The 17,611-nt window shown below is 34.9% G+C and overlaps 1 protein-coding gene across 14 annotated transcripts in view; it reads left to right on the forward strand.

Annotated features, from left to right (window-relative positions):
- Positions 1-17,611, forward strand: part of NAV3 (neuron navigator 3) — a 381,439-nt gene that overhangs the window by 167,513 nt on the left and 196,315 nt on the right. For all 14 annotated transcript variants that reach the window (XM_065524605.1, XM_005571609.4, XM_065524606.2 and 11 more), the window contains one exon: positions 10,782-11,805. In XM_065524605.1, the coding sequence (XP_065380677.1) occupies positions 10,782-11,805 (1,024 nt within the window). The remainder of the gene's footprint in view (positions 1-10,781; positions 11,806-17,611) is intronic.

Below are 17,611 nucleotides of genomic sequence, written 5' to 3' on the forward strand. Positions count from 1 at the left end.
TGTGAATTCCATGCTAAATCTAATATTTGAGCAGCCTAACAGCTTTGGGCCTAGAGATGTTATCAGTGGAGTTTCTTTATGTTTCCTAACTGTCCCCTCCTGACTGCCAGTTTTCTGATCTGAAAAACACTTTAAACAAATAAACTCATTTATTTTAAGTTGTTAGTTATATATGCAAGTATAAATACTGTTTTTTAAAAACAGGTCCTTCCAAATGCTTGTAAATCACATCTTCTTATGTCTTTTTATGTTTTTGAAAATGTATCCTGAAATCATAAAGCCATACTGAATTTATTTGAATTCTTAGCTTCAGTTAAGAGTCATAAGTGTTTCTGGCAGTTAAGTTGAAACATAATTACAGTAGGTTTTTATCTTTGCAAGCAGCAGATCCCAGAGATATAATGACCTCAGTTTTCCCCAAAAGACAAATTATTCACATTTGTTTTGTTTTCTTGAAATAGTGCATAACATAAATATCATATCACAAAATCAAGGACATTAAGTGAGAGTGTCTGTTAAAGGCATATTATAAATGAGTCGTATGCTGCACAGTTCTCTGTGATGTACAAAGTGGGTATTTAAAGAGGTGCTGATTTGATGCTTGTCACCGAGTAGCAGGGAGGACGGGGACGAGTATGTGTAGTTTACACCTCAATCATGAGGAAATGAAGAACTTGTGCTGTTTTAAGTAGTATGGCTGTGTGAGGAACTAGGGTGTTCTACTGGATTTTGAGGAAGTATTTTCAAATCAATAGAACTTCAAACTTTTCTTCAGAGTGTTAGGCTCTACATGGAAAAACACATGAAATTAAAAAGTGGCACAAATGTTTAGTTAGTAGAACATTTGGCAAATTGTGATCGAATAATTCAACCATGTGCAAACGTTTTTGCTCAAAATAGATAATTGTGAATTGTTTCATATAGGCAAATGATCAGACAACTTCCTCTTACTCAAATGTGAACAGATAGATGTGATCTAGAAGCAAGACACTCTTGTGTGAATATTCCCTTTTGCCTAAAGCAAAAGTGGACAGACTTTAAACCCTTGAGAGTAGAGCAGTGTGTGTTAAGATTGTAATATCCTAAGCTCTTGAGTTAAATGGAAAATGAAAAAATAAAAGTGTGTATTTGGAAGTTAGGAATGTTTTCTTTAAAATGTAAAATAAAATTTTAGATTTAAGATCACAAGAAATACTACCAAAGACTTATAGTCTTCCTGGGGCTGAGGGAGATGACATTTCCTCACTAGAAAAAATAATGCCCTCATTTCCTGACTTTTCTTAAAAATATTATACAAGTTCAGGCTAAAACTTCCTTTACATGTGGGAAATTTCTAGGGGAAGCTAACAGGCTCAGAAATAAAGATGTGTTAATTAGGCTGCCAAAGTGTCCAATTAAGCAACATGATACGACCGTTATTAATATTCTTGCAAGAAATTACTACTAATGTTTGTAAATAGACTTAGAAATTCATTCGATGAATTAACACTTTTATATCTTAATTTATCTGAATTTTTCTGTAATGTGAAAATATTTTCTTTAACTTATTTCTGGCATCTAAAAGTAAAATTCCGATGATAGACAAGCATTAATATTTTTCCATGGCCACTCAATTCATATTGAGGTACCTTCCCTACCTATGCTTAGAAAGTAGTGCAAAATTAGAAAGTAGCAATGTTGATAATAACCACAAGGTGGAGACAGATGTCATGTAATATGCAGTCTGCTCATATAAAGCACGTTTCCTTAGACAAGAGTTTTCGTATGATATAATAAAGACATCTGGAATTTGTCTTCTATGCAATATGAAATTTGCTATTAAACGTGGAGTTAAAACTTTATGTCAATAGATGCAATGACAATGTTTATAAATTATTTCATGCTATATTTCCAAAATATTATATTAAATTATAAGAGCAAACTAGATAATAATATATTACATATAAAACAGTTTATAAAAATACAAAAAAATTAGCCAGGCGTGGTGGCGGGCACCTATACTCCTAGCTACTCAGGAGGCTGAGGTAGGAGAGTGGCGTGAACCTGGGAGGCAGAGCTTGCAGTGAACCATGATCGAGCCACTGCACTGTAGCCTGGGCGACAGAGCGAGACTCCGCCTCAAAAAAAAAAAAAAAAGTTATAATCTATTCTGTGTTCAAATGGTACATCTTTTAATAAATATGTTTGTTTTAACTTTTTTAAATATGAAGATTTATAGTTCTAGAATAATGTTTATAAAAATATACAAATCTATCTGGTGATGACTTGACCTCTATCACAAACTAGTTTGCATATATACCTTGGGTGTGACCAACCAAGGTGAAAAATCAAGAACTTTTAAAAGTTATAGTATTATACTGATAGAACTCAGAAAGTCCTAACTTGAATATTCTTATTCTAATTCCTTTTCCTTTTTAGTTATTAAAAATAAGAATATTTAAATTAATAAGATATTTTATTGGCAGGATTAACAAAATTATCTGTAATGTGTTCCTTGAATGTTTTTAAGTGGAAATATACTTTATACATTCTTTAACAAGTTTACGGGGATGAGTTACATAAATCAGTTCAGGAATCTATACAAGCTGTAATACATAGTAAAGGTTTATTCACAATTAAAACAGCTTCACTTCTATATTAAAAAAACAAACTGTTGAAAGCACAGTGGCTTTTCATATGTATGATTGTAAAACAAATTAGCTTTTTTAAAGTGATGTGATGCTTAATGAGAAGAAGTCAGTAGAGAATTACAAACTGCACTTCAAAAAATACATCTAATGTCATTTTAAAAATGAACTTTGAAAAAAGAGTGTGCTCATTTTACAGTCTCATTAAATGAATTAAAATATCAGCGAACATTGTAGTAGATTATCATTGGCAGAGAAGGCTGAAATAGAAACCTTAAAACGGGATTCACTGCCATCTGAACATTATGTTGAAGTGGAACGTGGAAACAAATTTCTCAGAACAAGTGGTGAAATGAAAGCAGCATCATTTGTAAAGCATTTCTTTTGAGAGTCCTTCAGTTTCTTCTCCTGATGACCTGCCATTCAGAAACTGACAATGAATAATACACTCTGACACAAGCATTTGTCAATTTGCCCAGCACCGTATGAGAGTACTCTAGACAGATATATGTTCTGAGAAAAACCAAATACCTGTTAACTGTAAATCAAATATTGTAGAAACTATGCCATGGTTCATTTGGACATATACTTTGCATGCCCGAAGCAAGTTACCTTAAGAAATCATTCTTGTTTTACAGAATTTGTATTAAAAAATCTGAAAATGCAGAAAAGCTTATTATTAAGAATTTATCCATAGCTTTATTTGGAATCTAGTTTCTTTATTATGATCTATAAACATGCATCATTTGATGGAGTTCCTTAATGGAGAGGTGTTTTTCCATGATGTTGCTAAGAAACATGCCCCGGCACCAGAGGGGATACTACCTGCCATCTTTTTGCCATTTCTCTCCTGTGATTCTTACATTGTACCTGTTTACTCACTGAACCGGGCTTCTTTCTCTTTGTCTAGATTCTAATCAGGTATCTTCTGGTGTGGAAGCTTTTGCTTTTATTTACACACAACACAGAATTAATAAGATGGATGCCGAGGATTTAGCAACATTTTAATTCAACATTATACAGCTATCAGAGTTCATGAGAATTATGCATTAGTCATTAAATTTGGGCAGCTTATTCAGCTAAAATATAGATGTCTAGCTCTTAAACACTTTGTTTTTTTTAAATTACTCTGAAATTACAATAAAGTCAAAGAACTGAACTGTTTTCAAGCCAATGCAAATGTGCTTTAGTTATTATATTACTTTACTGGTGATTTAATTACGTATTTTACTGCTTTATTACTTGATACTTATATAAGCCTAAAATACATTATTAATGTCATAATTTCAGGAATTTTATAATTCTTTCCACGAGTTACCATAACTAGGTGCATATATAAAAATATATGTATATATCTATATATATTTATATCTATGTATATATCAATTGGTAAGACTAAATAGACTTGGGCATATGTGTTGTTGGTTTATGCATACATGCACAAATACTGAGGTGTCCACAAAGTATATATACCTGTACATAAATTACATACTGGCTGGTGGGTGAATGGAAGCTTCTCTAAATTGCACAACTCTCCACAGAGGGGCACTGTGATATTGCAAATGGTACAGTATAATCATGTGCAGAATGAACAGCTCTTCCAGGATCACTATAAAACACCGTCCCATGTTTCTGTTGAGTCACTATAAAATTGATGACTGAGGCAATACACAAGCAATTATTTATACAAAGCAGTGTGGGGAGGTGCACGAGGAGCCACTTAATACCAAGACATATTTAGATTTGAATGCCACTTTTCTTCAGCTTAGGTTTTGTTAAAGCATTTGGTATGTTGTTGTGAAATTAAAGTCCTAATTATTTATCAAAATAAGTGGCATAGCCACATTGTTTAATCATTTTCCTCTTTCCACCATGATCTGTGATGCTTAAAGTATCCTATATTCAGCAGGCATCATCTACATCACTGAGCACAATGCCTGCCATGCAGGGAATACTTCAGAATTGAATGGTGCTTTTGTCATCATTTTTGTTGTCACTTCTTATATTTCAGAGTTGAAACCTAGTTTGCTTTTATCAAAGCAACACACTATTCGGTGAGGAAAAAGAGATAAGCAGATTAAGATGATCATCTCTATGTCCTTTCTCAGACTGATACCACTCTTGGTAACGTGATGCTAACTCTACAGCTAACTGAGGTTCCAGAGAGAAATGAAACCTCTATATAAACTTCCCATATGCCTGATGTGACTGCCACATTTACATCAATGTATTAATTTTAGAACTAGGTTGGCATCGTTCCCAATTCATCAATATTGTTTATTTCCAAGATGAGATAACTAGACGTTAGTTCTGTGAATTTAGATGTTTTTGCAAGTATGAAGTAATATCTATTCTCACATCAAGTTAGAGGAACGGGTGCAAGTAAGATGCTAAAGAAGAGGGTATATAGTACCTGAATAAAGTGACTTGTGTGAGGTTCTCCCCATTTATATCCTGCTCACCAAAGAAGAAGGAAAACAAGGAGTTACCCAATTAACTTGACTGTGCGATAAATGTGGCTTGCTGGAGAGCCATTTCAGCAGAATTTCTGGCATGTAGTAAACATGTGGAAAGAAGAGACAGTGAAAATCTTCCAAATGTTTGAGTCAGACAAAAATGAGTTCCCATTTAGATTTTGTTTTTTCTAAATTTTTCCATATGTATGATTGAAAACAAATTACTTTATCTTTCTAAGTTTTCATTTTCTCATTTTTAACAAGAGAGATCATAAGTATATTGTAGATTATTATGGGTTTAAATGAGATACTGTGTATGAAGTACTTATTAAGTACTTGGAATAAAGTAAGCAGTAGATGAATAATAATATTTGGTTATGGTGGAGTTGGCAATGGTGAATGTAGATGAGGTATAAGAAGAGAAAGCAGAAGAGACAGAGTGGAAGCAAATTGCTATTTGGGGACCATAGACAAGAGGTAAGGCTGTAAGCAGAGATAACCTATAAAAATGCAAGATACAAATCCATTTTGGGAATGCCTTTAAATATGTGCATTAGAAATCTGTTATTTTCCCCATACTGAGATTCATTCATAGTCAGAAGTTGAGTAATCAACATTCAGAAATATGTCATTGAGACCAGGCTACTTATTACTGAATATATAAATGGCCACGATTATAATTTGTGACGACATTCATTCTGTAGAAACTACAGGTGCTGCCATTTCAGCTGCTGTTGTGCAATCTTTACTGTGAGGAGTCCAGAGAGACTCGTTATTCCAGTGCCTTCTTGATGCACAACAACCTATGATTTGCCCTCTTAATGAAATCTGAAGCACCTCATTGCCTCTGTATAGAGACAGGCTGTGGACAGATTTAGAGCGGAGCTTCGGGAAGTGTCTTATATGTGTGTACTCGCCTGAGAATGATTTTACAGCTGCTGTTATGACCATTACTGTGGGTTGGATGTGAATGTCATAATTCATAGTCCCTCTTGTTTCATTTTTGGGTGCAGTGATGTTGAAATTCCTCTTCTGTACTTGAACTTCTGTAGCAGTCTTTCTAGCTAATGTCTTCAACTTGTTTCTCTTTTCTAAGGAAAGAGCACCTTCTCTTAATTCCCTTGTTCATCAGCCACTTAAAAAAGCATCCTGACTGGTTCTTTTGTACCCTCTCCGCTCAACCCCACCAAAGCTCCCAGGCACACTCTTACTTCTTAACCTAGTTGTAGATGCACAGAAGATACATACCGAGTATGTGGCCAAAGAGATGAGGAAAAATGACATTAGGAAAACCCGAAGAGTTTGTTTTGGTTTTACAGATTATTTGAAGCAAACTGCTAAACATCCAAGTAAACTCAGAGCTAGCCAAGGTTCTGAAAGTTCAGTGAAAAATGTTAATATTGCATAGCTATGAAGCATGTAATGAACTTAGCAATTTGGGGGACTGTCTTAGGAAACAGCCCTTTAAAACTGAAAAGGCCAGCAGTTTTCAGAATTTGTGAGTCTCCTCAACCCTTTCTACTCAAAGTATGATTTGTGTGTGAGCAGCACCGGCATCATCCAGAAGATTGTTCGCAATGCAGAACCTCAGGGCCCACTGCAGATCTGCTGAATCACAGTGTGCATTTAACAGGATCCCCAGGTGTCATTTGTGCACGTTTAAGTTTTGAGAACAACTGTGTTAAACACTTAGAATGTTTGACATTCTAAGAAAATTACAGAGCTCGGACTGTAGAGTGACAAAATGTGGGGTCAAAGCCTAGCTCCACCATACATTCCTCATTAGGTATCTAAATCATTGAATGAAGCTTACCAAGCTCTGGTTTCTACAAATGTGAATTAGGAATGTGAGCCCTTCCCCCTTCACTGGGCTGTCGTGAAATAATGCAGTTAAAGAACCTTCAATAAAATGTCAGTTAGCATAATTACATTTGTAATAATTATTAATATATTCATTATAGAATATGAAATATCTCAAATAACTTTTTTTTTTTTGAGACAGAGTCTTGCTCCGTCACCAAGGCTGGAGGGCAGCAGTGAGATCTCAGCTCACTGCAACCTCTGCTTCCTGAGTTCAAGCAATTCTCATGCCTCAGCCTCCGGAGTAGCTAGGATTACAGGTGTGCGCCACCATGCCTAGCTAATTTTTGTATTTTTAGTAGAGATAGGGTATCGTCATGTTGGCCAGGATTGTCTCAAACTCCTGGCCTCAAATGATCCACCAGACTTGGCCTCCCAAAGTGCTAGGATTATAGGCAGGAGCTACTGTGCCAAGCCACAAATGACTTTAAGATCAGTGTGAGTAAGGATGATTTCAATAGGATGTCATCATGTTCTGCTTAACAATATGTCCAGCAGAATAGGCTTTGATTTTGGGGACTGTGTTTATCTCCAACTCTGTGTCTATATATATATATATATATATATATATATATATAAAATTTTAAAATGTTAAAAAATAGAATAATTTTTTATATAGCTCCCCAAAAATATGTGTAAATGTTTCTTCTGGCTAAAAAACCTATACATCTCCCTTATACCACCTGTTTTGATCTTTTACTGCAGCTCTCTATGAGTCCTCACAACTCTGATCTTCTCTACCATTTTCTTTCCCACATGACACTCACCTGACATTTAATATATACAGTGGCATTTATCTTTTATGACTCTATTTATTTCCCTCCTACAAGACTATAATGTGTCTTGGAATGTCTTATATAGAGTAGTCACTCTAAATATTAACTGATGATGTGCCTAGATTCATGTTCTATAAAAAGTAAGAACTGAATAACATTAATTTTCCTGGAAAGAGTAGAAAAATATCCCTGTATGTTCAACAAAAATCAGCAAAACATTATGTTCACTGTAGGAAATGCACAGGCATGTACACAGTTCATTGAACCTGAGAAAATTCATTTTGTTTGGAGGAAAAATTCTTAGTTTCTAATTGAATCTGGGTACCTGAGAAACAAAGTTCACTTAATATAATTCTATTCAGGGTATTAATTGGATAGTTACTATTTTCTGTGTTTGTATATTCAAGGGAATGTTGTAATTGATAAACCATTGAACTTACCCATCTGCATTTGAGGAATAGTATAATATAGTGGTTGACAGGATTAACTTATAACTCAAGCAAAGTTCAGTGCTCAATTGTATAACCTTGGCCAGATTACTTAACCTCTTTGTGCCTCCTTTTTTTCACACATAAAATAGGGGAAATAATGGAAAGTTCATGCTGTTGTTGGGAGGATTAATTGAGATAATACGCGTTAAGCACTTACTTCAGTGTCTGCCATGTAGTGGGTGCTATATATATGGCATAAAACAATAATACAGGCATGGTCTTTGCTTTCATGGAATGCACAGTATTGTGGAGGCAATAGGCAGTTACAGTAGAGTGATAATGACTATAATAGAAGGAATGGTAAGCTATGGGAGAAAGTAGAAGAGCCACCTAATTCAGACTCGATGCTATGGGGGTCAGAGGTGGGTGTGGGAGTAATTTTTTCCCCCTGAGGAAGTAAGGTCACAGCTGACACCTGATGAATAAGGTGCTTCTACCTGTCGGTAGTCAGTGGACTCCATCTGCTACTAAGAGTCATTTAAATTATGAGGAAATGTTATTAGTCTTTGAAAGAGATCTGTTGGTGAAATAATCTTGAAACTATTTGTACTTATAACATAGATAATAAGCAAAATATTGGAATCCCTTCACAGAAAGATAATGTATTTGAGTAATTGAATCTTCTGAAGCTTGTAGGATTGGTCTTGAATCAGTCAGTATATCCACTGTTTTTTAGAACACCTTAGTGTTTGTGTATGAATCTAATGAATTTTCATAAATATTCCAAAGATAAGCACAAGTAGACTTTACATGAATATTTATAAAATATCAATTTCTCATTATATGCTTTAAAATTTATACCATATAAGCATTTTGACTTTTCAGTGAATGGCAAGATTGAAATATAGAATATATAGGCATGGTCTTATACTGTTAGTATTAGTCTTTGCTAATTGAAATGAGGAATTGCAGAGGGGTAGTAAGAATTAGAAGTCATTGTTAGTCTACCAATTTGTTTAAGAAAATGTAATATAAATATATTTGTGTACAATATGTTACTGTTAATATCAGTTTCAAATATCAACTATGTTATTTTAGGCACACTTAGTTTTTTAGAAAATAAAACCTGTCTATCTCACACAAAAATTCCCGTAACCATTTGACTTCTTTTCCGTCTCTAACTTCTTTATTTCCTTCTGTTGTATGTCAATTTCTTTTTCTGAAAAATGAGTTAAGACTAGTATTCTGTATCAATTGGCTTGATTACATATGGTTTATCATGTGTTCTGACTTTTTTATTTTAAGTCAGGCATTTTTTTTTGAAGAAGAAGACATTTAAAAATAAAAGCATTGTGGTTTTATATTTATAGGCATTTAATAAAATGGAGTGAGCTCCAATTCCTGAATAGTATTAAAATAATATCTTTATATAACATTTCATTAAGCATTTCATCAAAAACAGATTTGTGTTTATTTTTCAATATCTCTATGTTTACAGTACCACTTAAGTGTCTAATTCAATCATCCCCTCATCCCCAAAAACAGAGGGTGAAAGAGGAAGGCATTCATGGTTGATTAAACTTAAGATAAATGACTTGACCAGAATTACAGTTTACAAATGTTAACGCTTGGATGGAGGTCTTTTAACTCTAAGCTCAGTTCTTTTTCTTGATTCTATACCATATTGTAAAATCCTTCCTTTAATTTAGTTTTGTCTTCTTAAAAATAAGACTGTAATCAAGCATTAATTTTACTAGAAAAGTCATGTAAAGATTCACATCATAATGTGACTTCCAAGTGGAATGTCTAGTGCATATGAAATACTTCTATGACAAATAGATTTATTTTCCTATAACTCTTAAAAAGTAGCTTGATTTATTCTGACCAGGTGTAGGTGTGCTGGTTAAGAGCAGAGTCTCTGAAATCAGTTCAAATACAGGCTATCTGACCATGAACAAGTTATTCTCTCCTTGCCTTAGTTGCTTTAGCTGTAAAATGGGGATGATAATATTAATACGAACCTTGTAGGATTATTATAAAGATAAATATAGATAGGTTGGTTAGTAGATTATCTGATCTATAGAAGCATAAATTTCAATAATATACAAATTAAAATAAAATTAACAAAAAGCTAAATTATAAGTTATACCCATATTAATCAGATTAAAAATTAACGAAACGATTAGCTAAACTCCCAGTAGCTTAAGCCAATTTTCAACATTCATTATACAACATATTTTTATAGGGCAAGGTGGAATATCCATTTACTAGTATGGGCTACAGTGGTGGTTGAAAAAGAACACAGAGAATTGCTTAGAGGAGGGATAGTGTTTTACTCATCTTTGAATATCGGTGACTAGCAAATTTATTTGGGTAAGACTAATTTCAGAGGGGAAAATAAAGCATAGTCTCCCCCAACCTCGTACCCCAGAATCAATGCCTCTCAAACACTCTGCATTTTTGAAATATGTTTAAAAAATCACATCAGAGAAGTGATTGATGCCACATGTCTCTTTTCAGTTCAGTGGAGAGAGACTTCTATCCATCAATAGTTTGGAAGTTCTCAATTATGTAATATAAATGATCAAGATTAATTGCCTTTTCTTTATTTTTCTTCTAAACAATGTCCAGATTCCTCCAAAGGACCTCAATCGTCTTCAGGTGTAAATGGTAACATGCAGCCTCCCAGTACTGCTGGGCAGCCTCCTGCCTCTGCCATCCCTTCTCCAAGTGCCAGCAAACCCTGGCGCAGCAAGTCCATGAATGTCAAACACAGCGCCACCTCCACCATGTTGACTGTAAAGCAGTCAAGTCCAGCCACCTCACCCACACCACCGTCAGACAGACTGAAGCCACCTGTCTCAGAAGGGGTCAAAACTGCTCCCTCAGGACAGAAATCCATGCTTGAGAAATTCAAGCTAGTCAATGCCCGGACTGCTTTACGCCCCCCGCAGCCTCCCAGTTCAGGACCTAGTGATGGTGGGAAGGATGATGATGCCTTTTCTGAATCTGGTGAAATGGAAGGTTTTAACAGTGGTCTGAATAGTGGTGGCTCAACAAATAGCAGTCCGAAAGTGTCACCTAAGTTGGCCCCTCCAAAAGCTGGAAGCAAAAATCTCAGCAATAAAAAGTCTTTGCTACAGCCAAAGGAAAAAGAAGAAAAGAACAGGGACAAAAATAAAGTTTGCACTGAAAAACCAGTCAAGGAAGAGAAGGATCAGGTGACCGAGATGGCTCCAAAAAAGACCTCCAAAATTGCCAGCTTGATCCCCAAGGGCAGCAAGACAACAGCAGCCAAGAAGGAAAGCTTAATTCCATCTTCCAGTGGGATTCCAAAACCAGGCTCTAAAGTTCCAACAGCAAAGCAAACCATTTCACCTGGCAGCACAGCAAACAAAGAGTCTGAGAAATTCAGGACTACCAAGGGGAGCCCTTCCCAGTCCTTACCTAAGCCTATAACCATGGAGAAAGCAAGTGCATCTAGCTGTCCTGGCCCTTTGGAAGGAAGGGAAGCTGGTCAAGCCTCTTCTGCTTCCTGTACCATGACAGTGGCACAAAGCAGTGGGCAGAGCACAGGAAATGGTGCTGTCCAACTCCCTCAACAGCAGCAACACAGCCACCCGAATACTGCGACAGTGGCACCATTCATTTACAGGTAAGTTGGCCTCTGCTTATCCACAGTTGTAAATATATTTACAGGCCTACATACTCAAAGAGTGTAACAGGGAAGGCTGATAAAGTAGTGCTTTATGTTGTCATTTTGGAATGTTTCGTGCTAAAGACAGAGGCCTAGAATTTAGTGCGGAATCTTAGTCTGGAAAAAAGCTTCCAACAGGATCCAGTTTTATTCCTTCTCTCATTCCCTCTCAGAAATCGAGACCTTCCAAAATTAAACTACTTGTTATCAAAAGCCAGCTAGAAACCAGATGCCACAAAGTTCTCTTGTGTTTATTCGTATTATTGCTACTACCGTACTGCTTCTATTACTAGTAGCAGACTTTTAAAATAATTCTCACTTTTACAGAGTTTATGGTTTTTTTGTTGTCATCTTTGGGAGAAAGTATACCATAATGGTTAAAGAGGCAGCCTCTGAAATGATAAAGTTGTGGATTTCATTCCTAGTTCTGCCACTTTTCAGCTATAAGACATTGGACAAGTTACTTAATACTCTTTAGTCTCATTTTCTTCAGCTGTGGAATAGGAACCATGCACTACTTTGTAGAGTTGAGACTATTAACAGAGGTCATGCATATATCATGTTTACTATATATCCTGATGTGTTGCAAATGTTCTTCAAAAGTTATTTATAAGGCACTACTTTCTCCATGTAAATTTTATATTAATTTCCCCCAGCAAGGCATAGGTTTCTAGGTAAAAGGGGTTACATATATAATTTGTATTACTTATTTGGGTTGTATTATTGATTTGTTTTTTTCTTACCTTTTACTTATTTATTATTTATTTTACTTTGCTTTTTTGTTTTGTAGGCATGAAATACACAATATAAAAATTTAAAATACATTATTATGCATTTTAAAATATGTATCCTGCCACCCAATTGGTAAAGACAGAACACTTTGCCTGTTGTTCTGTGATTTGCTTTAATCGATTAGAGATGTGTCAGTAACTGCTGCGCGCCCAGTTTTTTCACTGCTTGGTTAGTAAGGAGATGGCCTGAGGATCAATAATGTCTGCTTTGTCCCTCCTTCTGGCAGGTTGGCAATTTAACTACAGAAAGAAAATTTTACGAATAGGATACAAGACCCACTATAATTAAGAAAGGATCAAAACTGTATAGTTTAAAAATTTATTAATTTTTTGAATATAAAACTTTTTAAAGTAAAGCAGTTTATACTGATTTATTTTTTTCTCAATGAAGAACCTAAGTGCTTTTTTCTGAAGTTTTTATACACTCAGCGAAACAAAATTATTATAATTATTTCATTTACTCTCTTGGGACATTACAATTGAATGCTGCTTTTCTGACTTCAGTAGTACTAATTCATTTAAAATATTTGTATTTGGATCAGATGGGAGTCTGCAGCTCCTTCTGACTCCAGGGTCCCTATTTAACAAGGTGGAATTTAAGATGTCAAAATCATGATCCACATTTCAAAAATGTGAGAAAAAAAATCATGAAGTTTTAAATATGTCATACTCAACACCCTTGTGGATTACAAATATATTCTGTAAAAACATCAATCCTTTCAAAAAATCACAAGTGAATTTCATAGGGAAGTGTAAATCTAGAACTGCTAATTTAGTAGGCTTCTTTCTATAAGTAGCAACAAGCTTTTAAAAAAATTGTTTGCAATAAATTATCCAGTGGATACAAATTTAGTGGTTTCCATTTGAAAATGTAACTTTTAAGTATCAAAAACAGGAAGCAGCACAGCAGCACAGCTTAGAAGTTACAGTGCGGATCCCCTGCGTGACCCTGATGAGTTCTCCACTCTCTTGGAGTTTCCGTTTGACCTCTTTAACAACAAGACTATAAAAGTGAGGCAATGTAGCCAAGTAGCTAAGAAAAGAGGCAACAGAAAGACTGAGGCAGGAGGAGAATCCTTTGAACCTGGGAGGCAGAGGTTGCAGGGAGCCGAGATTGTGCCATTACACCACAGCCTGGGCAACAAGAGGGAAACTCAAAAAAAAAAAAAAAAAAAAAAAACACACACAAAAACGGTGATAGAATATGTCTTACTCTACCATTGTTCAGAAACAGCATCTTGTGGTGGTTGCCTGAGTGGGAATATCAATGCCACCACTGATTAGTTGTGTTACTTTGGGTCATATATGTAAAGATTCTGAACCACAATTTCCTAATCAGTGAAATAGGTGTAATGGTAGAAGCTATCACATTAGGCTATTTTGAAGATTGAGTTGATATTTATCTGTAGAACAGTATCTGCCACATAGTAAACAGCTTTTCCTAAACTTCACTTTCTAATCCTACAAAGTATGATTGATAAAGGATGCCTACCTTGATCGATTGTATTAAAGATTAAAGAAAATAATCCCATGTAAAATTTTTAGCACACAGCCAGATTTTGAGTAAATTACATTAATATCAGTAATTATTTTTATTATTATCAACAATATACGATAGCTAAAAATAAATAAAATCATGGCTGGCATGGTGGTTCATGCCTGTAATCCCAGCACTTTGGGAGGCCAACATGGGAGGATGGCTTGAGGCCAGGACTTTGAGACCAGCCTGTACACCAGAGTAAGACCCTGTTTCTACAATAAATAAAGAAATTGAAACTGTCTCATAACATTTCACGTTGAAGTCTATATACAAAGTAATATTCATGCAAAGTGTTTAAATCAATGCAGAACAGTTTTACAAATAGTAATGTAAATCCTCAAAAGGCAGAGTGGTTACTATTCATTCTTTTCAGCTTTCAATGGAAGGTGCTTGTTTATAGTCATGACATTTGGATTATGTAACCTTTTATGTTCTTTCTGACTTTCACTGTTCTATCCCCATGTAAGAATCCCTCCTATGAAATCCCTGACAATTATTTTTGGAGTTGCTAATCATTTGATGACATAACACTAATAATTTACTATTTTATGTTGGTATTATCATTTGTTGAGTGTTTACTTAGTGAAAGTTTTTGTGTCACAAAATATATGTGAATTTTCTCTTTTAAACTTCATCATAAACTGATGAGAAAGAATGTTATCCCCCATTTTCCAGAAATGAAGAAGCAGAGATATTAAGTCAGAATAGTAATAATCTCTTGAGATCATAAAGCTAGTAGAAATTTGCTTTGCTTATCAGTTCTAGCTACATGACAGAAATAAGAGGTATTGTTACCGGGAAAATTCTGGTTAGGAAAATGCCGATAGTACACTTGCAAAATTCTCAGTCAGAACTCTTTTATAATTGAAAATGGTAATTGCTGTTAATTAGTATAAATTATATAAATGTATACAGATACATATATATGATATATAAAGATAGTTAAATAACTTTTATATAATGGGAAGATTGATGGCTGATGGTGACTTTTTTCTCAGCTCAATTCTAGGTTAATACTTATTCCTTCTGAGACTCTAATATATGCTTCATAATACTCTTTGTCAGAAACTGGAGGTTCAGAGTTCTATAAATATAATGTGGATTCTGGAAGTTAATAGATTTCCTATTAGCCTAACTTCCTATCTAATATAAATTATTCTGTACATAGTTTCAGTAAGTCAATTATCTCTACAGAGTGATAAAGTAGTTTCAAATTTGCTGTTATTCTTATTCATTTATCAAATAGATATAACTAAGACAAAATATCGAGAATTAAAGAAAATATTTTATTTTGGTTTAAGAAGTTCCCGATAACTAGAGCTACCTGAAATTGGAATAGGCTGCTTTTTATAGTGTTAAGATGACCATCTGAAGTACTTAAAAAATGGTAAAGTGACCAGTTACTACAGTTTAGACAAAGGGAAATTGCTGCATACTTTTTCATTTATGTACTCATCCCTCATTCTACAAATACCATGTAACAGAAGACACAATTTAAAAAAAAAAAAAAAAAAGATCTCTGCCTTCTGGGAGCACAGCCTACTAAGGGTAGTAAGAATAATATAATCAAAAATATTAAAGCATTACTGTTATGGAAGTATGTGCAACATACAGAATTAATGTAGAAAAAAGAGGGTTTTTTACAAATCTGACAAAATGGAGTCAACTAATGCATTACCAAGAAGTTAAGATAAGGGTAAGAAATAAAAGATGAGTTAGAGTTTATCACAAGGAAGGAAGAATGTTGTGCTATCATCCAAATTTGATATTCTACAATTTTATAATGCAGGCATGATGGGAAAAATAATAGGTAAATTGTGAGCTGCTATGCAAATACTAGTAACTGGAACTGCTACAGATACTAATGGTTAGGATTTGTAATTATATGAATGAGAGGCTGCATTAATCCATTTTCACACTGCTATCAAGAAATATCCTGAGACTGGATAATATGTAAAGAAAAGCGGTTTAATTGACTCACAGTTCCGCATAGCTGGGGAGGCCTCAGGAAACTAACAATTAAGATGGAAGGCGAAGGGAAAGCAAGGCACGTCTTACGTGGCAGCAGGCGAGAAAGAGAGGACAGGGGAAACTGCCACACACTTTTAAAGCATCAGATCTCTTGAGAACTCACTCACTATCAGGAGAACAGTATGGGGGAAACTGCCCCCATGATCCCATCACCTCCCACCAGGTCCCTCCCTCTATATGTGGCGATTACAATTCAGATTACAATTTGAGATAAGATTCGTGTGGGGACACAGAGCCAAACCATATCAGAGACTAAAGAAGAAAAGAAACGGAAATAATTTGAATTTTGTTTTTCTCTTTCAATGACCCCTTCTCCATACATCAAATTTTCAGCTAGTCCTCCTAACCCATCTTCTAAAACATACCCTCAATCAGACTTTCTTTCCATTTCCAGCTCTTGTCTCCTGGTTCAAGCCACCTCACCACCAATTCTCATCTAGTTTCCAATGAGTCTCCTAGCTTCCACTCGGCTCTTTGCAGTAACATCCTTCACACAGCTGGCATTCTCACCTTCTAAAGGCATAAATCGTATATCTTATTCTAATTAATGAAGTCATCTATTAGATTTCCATTACATTAAAAAAATAAAACTCAAAAATTGCACCATGACCTTCCAGGTTCTAAGTAATCTAGTACCCTGTTCACAATTGATCCCCACAACCACATGCAGTCCCCGCTTCCCCCAACACATTGTATCTCAGCCTTTATCCTCTTTCTCAACAAACCAGTCTATCTTGCTTTAGAACATGTCTTTGATATATATGTTCATTTATGCCTGTAACAAATTTCTTCTAGATCACTGCAGGTCTGTCTTGTTTTTAGAGCTCTGCTAATCTCCAACCACCTCCAACCACCTACTCAAGGGGAATATATATTATGCCCCTTCTCAGAATTCTATTTCATCATCATCTTGTATTTTCTTTATACAGTTTATTACCATCTGTTTTTTTCTTGTTTACTTATTAAGTAGTGTGATTTCAGCCACCTCCTAATGTAATGTAAGCTCATTGAAATTAAGAGTCTTGTCTTTCTTATTTAGTAGCATAATTGCCCAGTACACAGCCTACAAACAGTGAAACCAAATAAAAATTGTTAAATGAAACACTGTCATCCTGTGTTAGAATCACTTGCTATAGAAGAATTTTCAAACCTGCCAAAAATGTACACTGGAACCAAAAATATTCTGAAGTCTCTCACTTCCTATAAATGGGAGGGTTTAACCAAAATACAAACAGCTTTAAAATATTTAAAGAATTAAACCATACCTTCTCTTCAGCACATTCATTCACTTATTTTTTATCTTCTTTCAACAACTACCTACTAAATATTTCTTATGCATGAGACCTCAAGGATTGAGTGAAAAATCATACATCCTATGTCATTTTCTTTTTATCATCCACAA

This window comes from Macaca fascicularis, chromosome 11, assembly GCF_037993035.2.
Source record: "Macaca fascicularis isolate 582-1 chromosome 11, T2T-MFA8v1.1".
Lineage (NCBI taxonomy): Eukaryota > Metazoa > Chordata > Mammalia > Primates > Cercopithecidae > Macaca > Macaca fascicularis.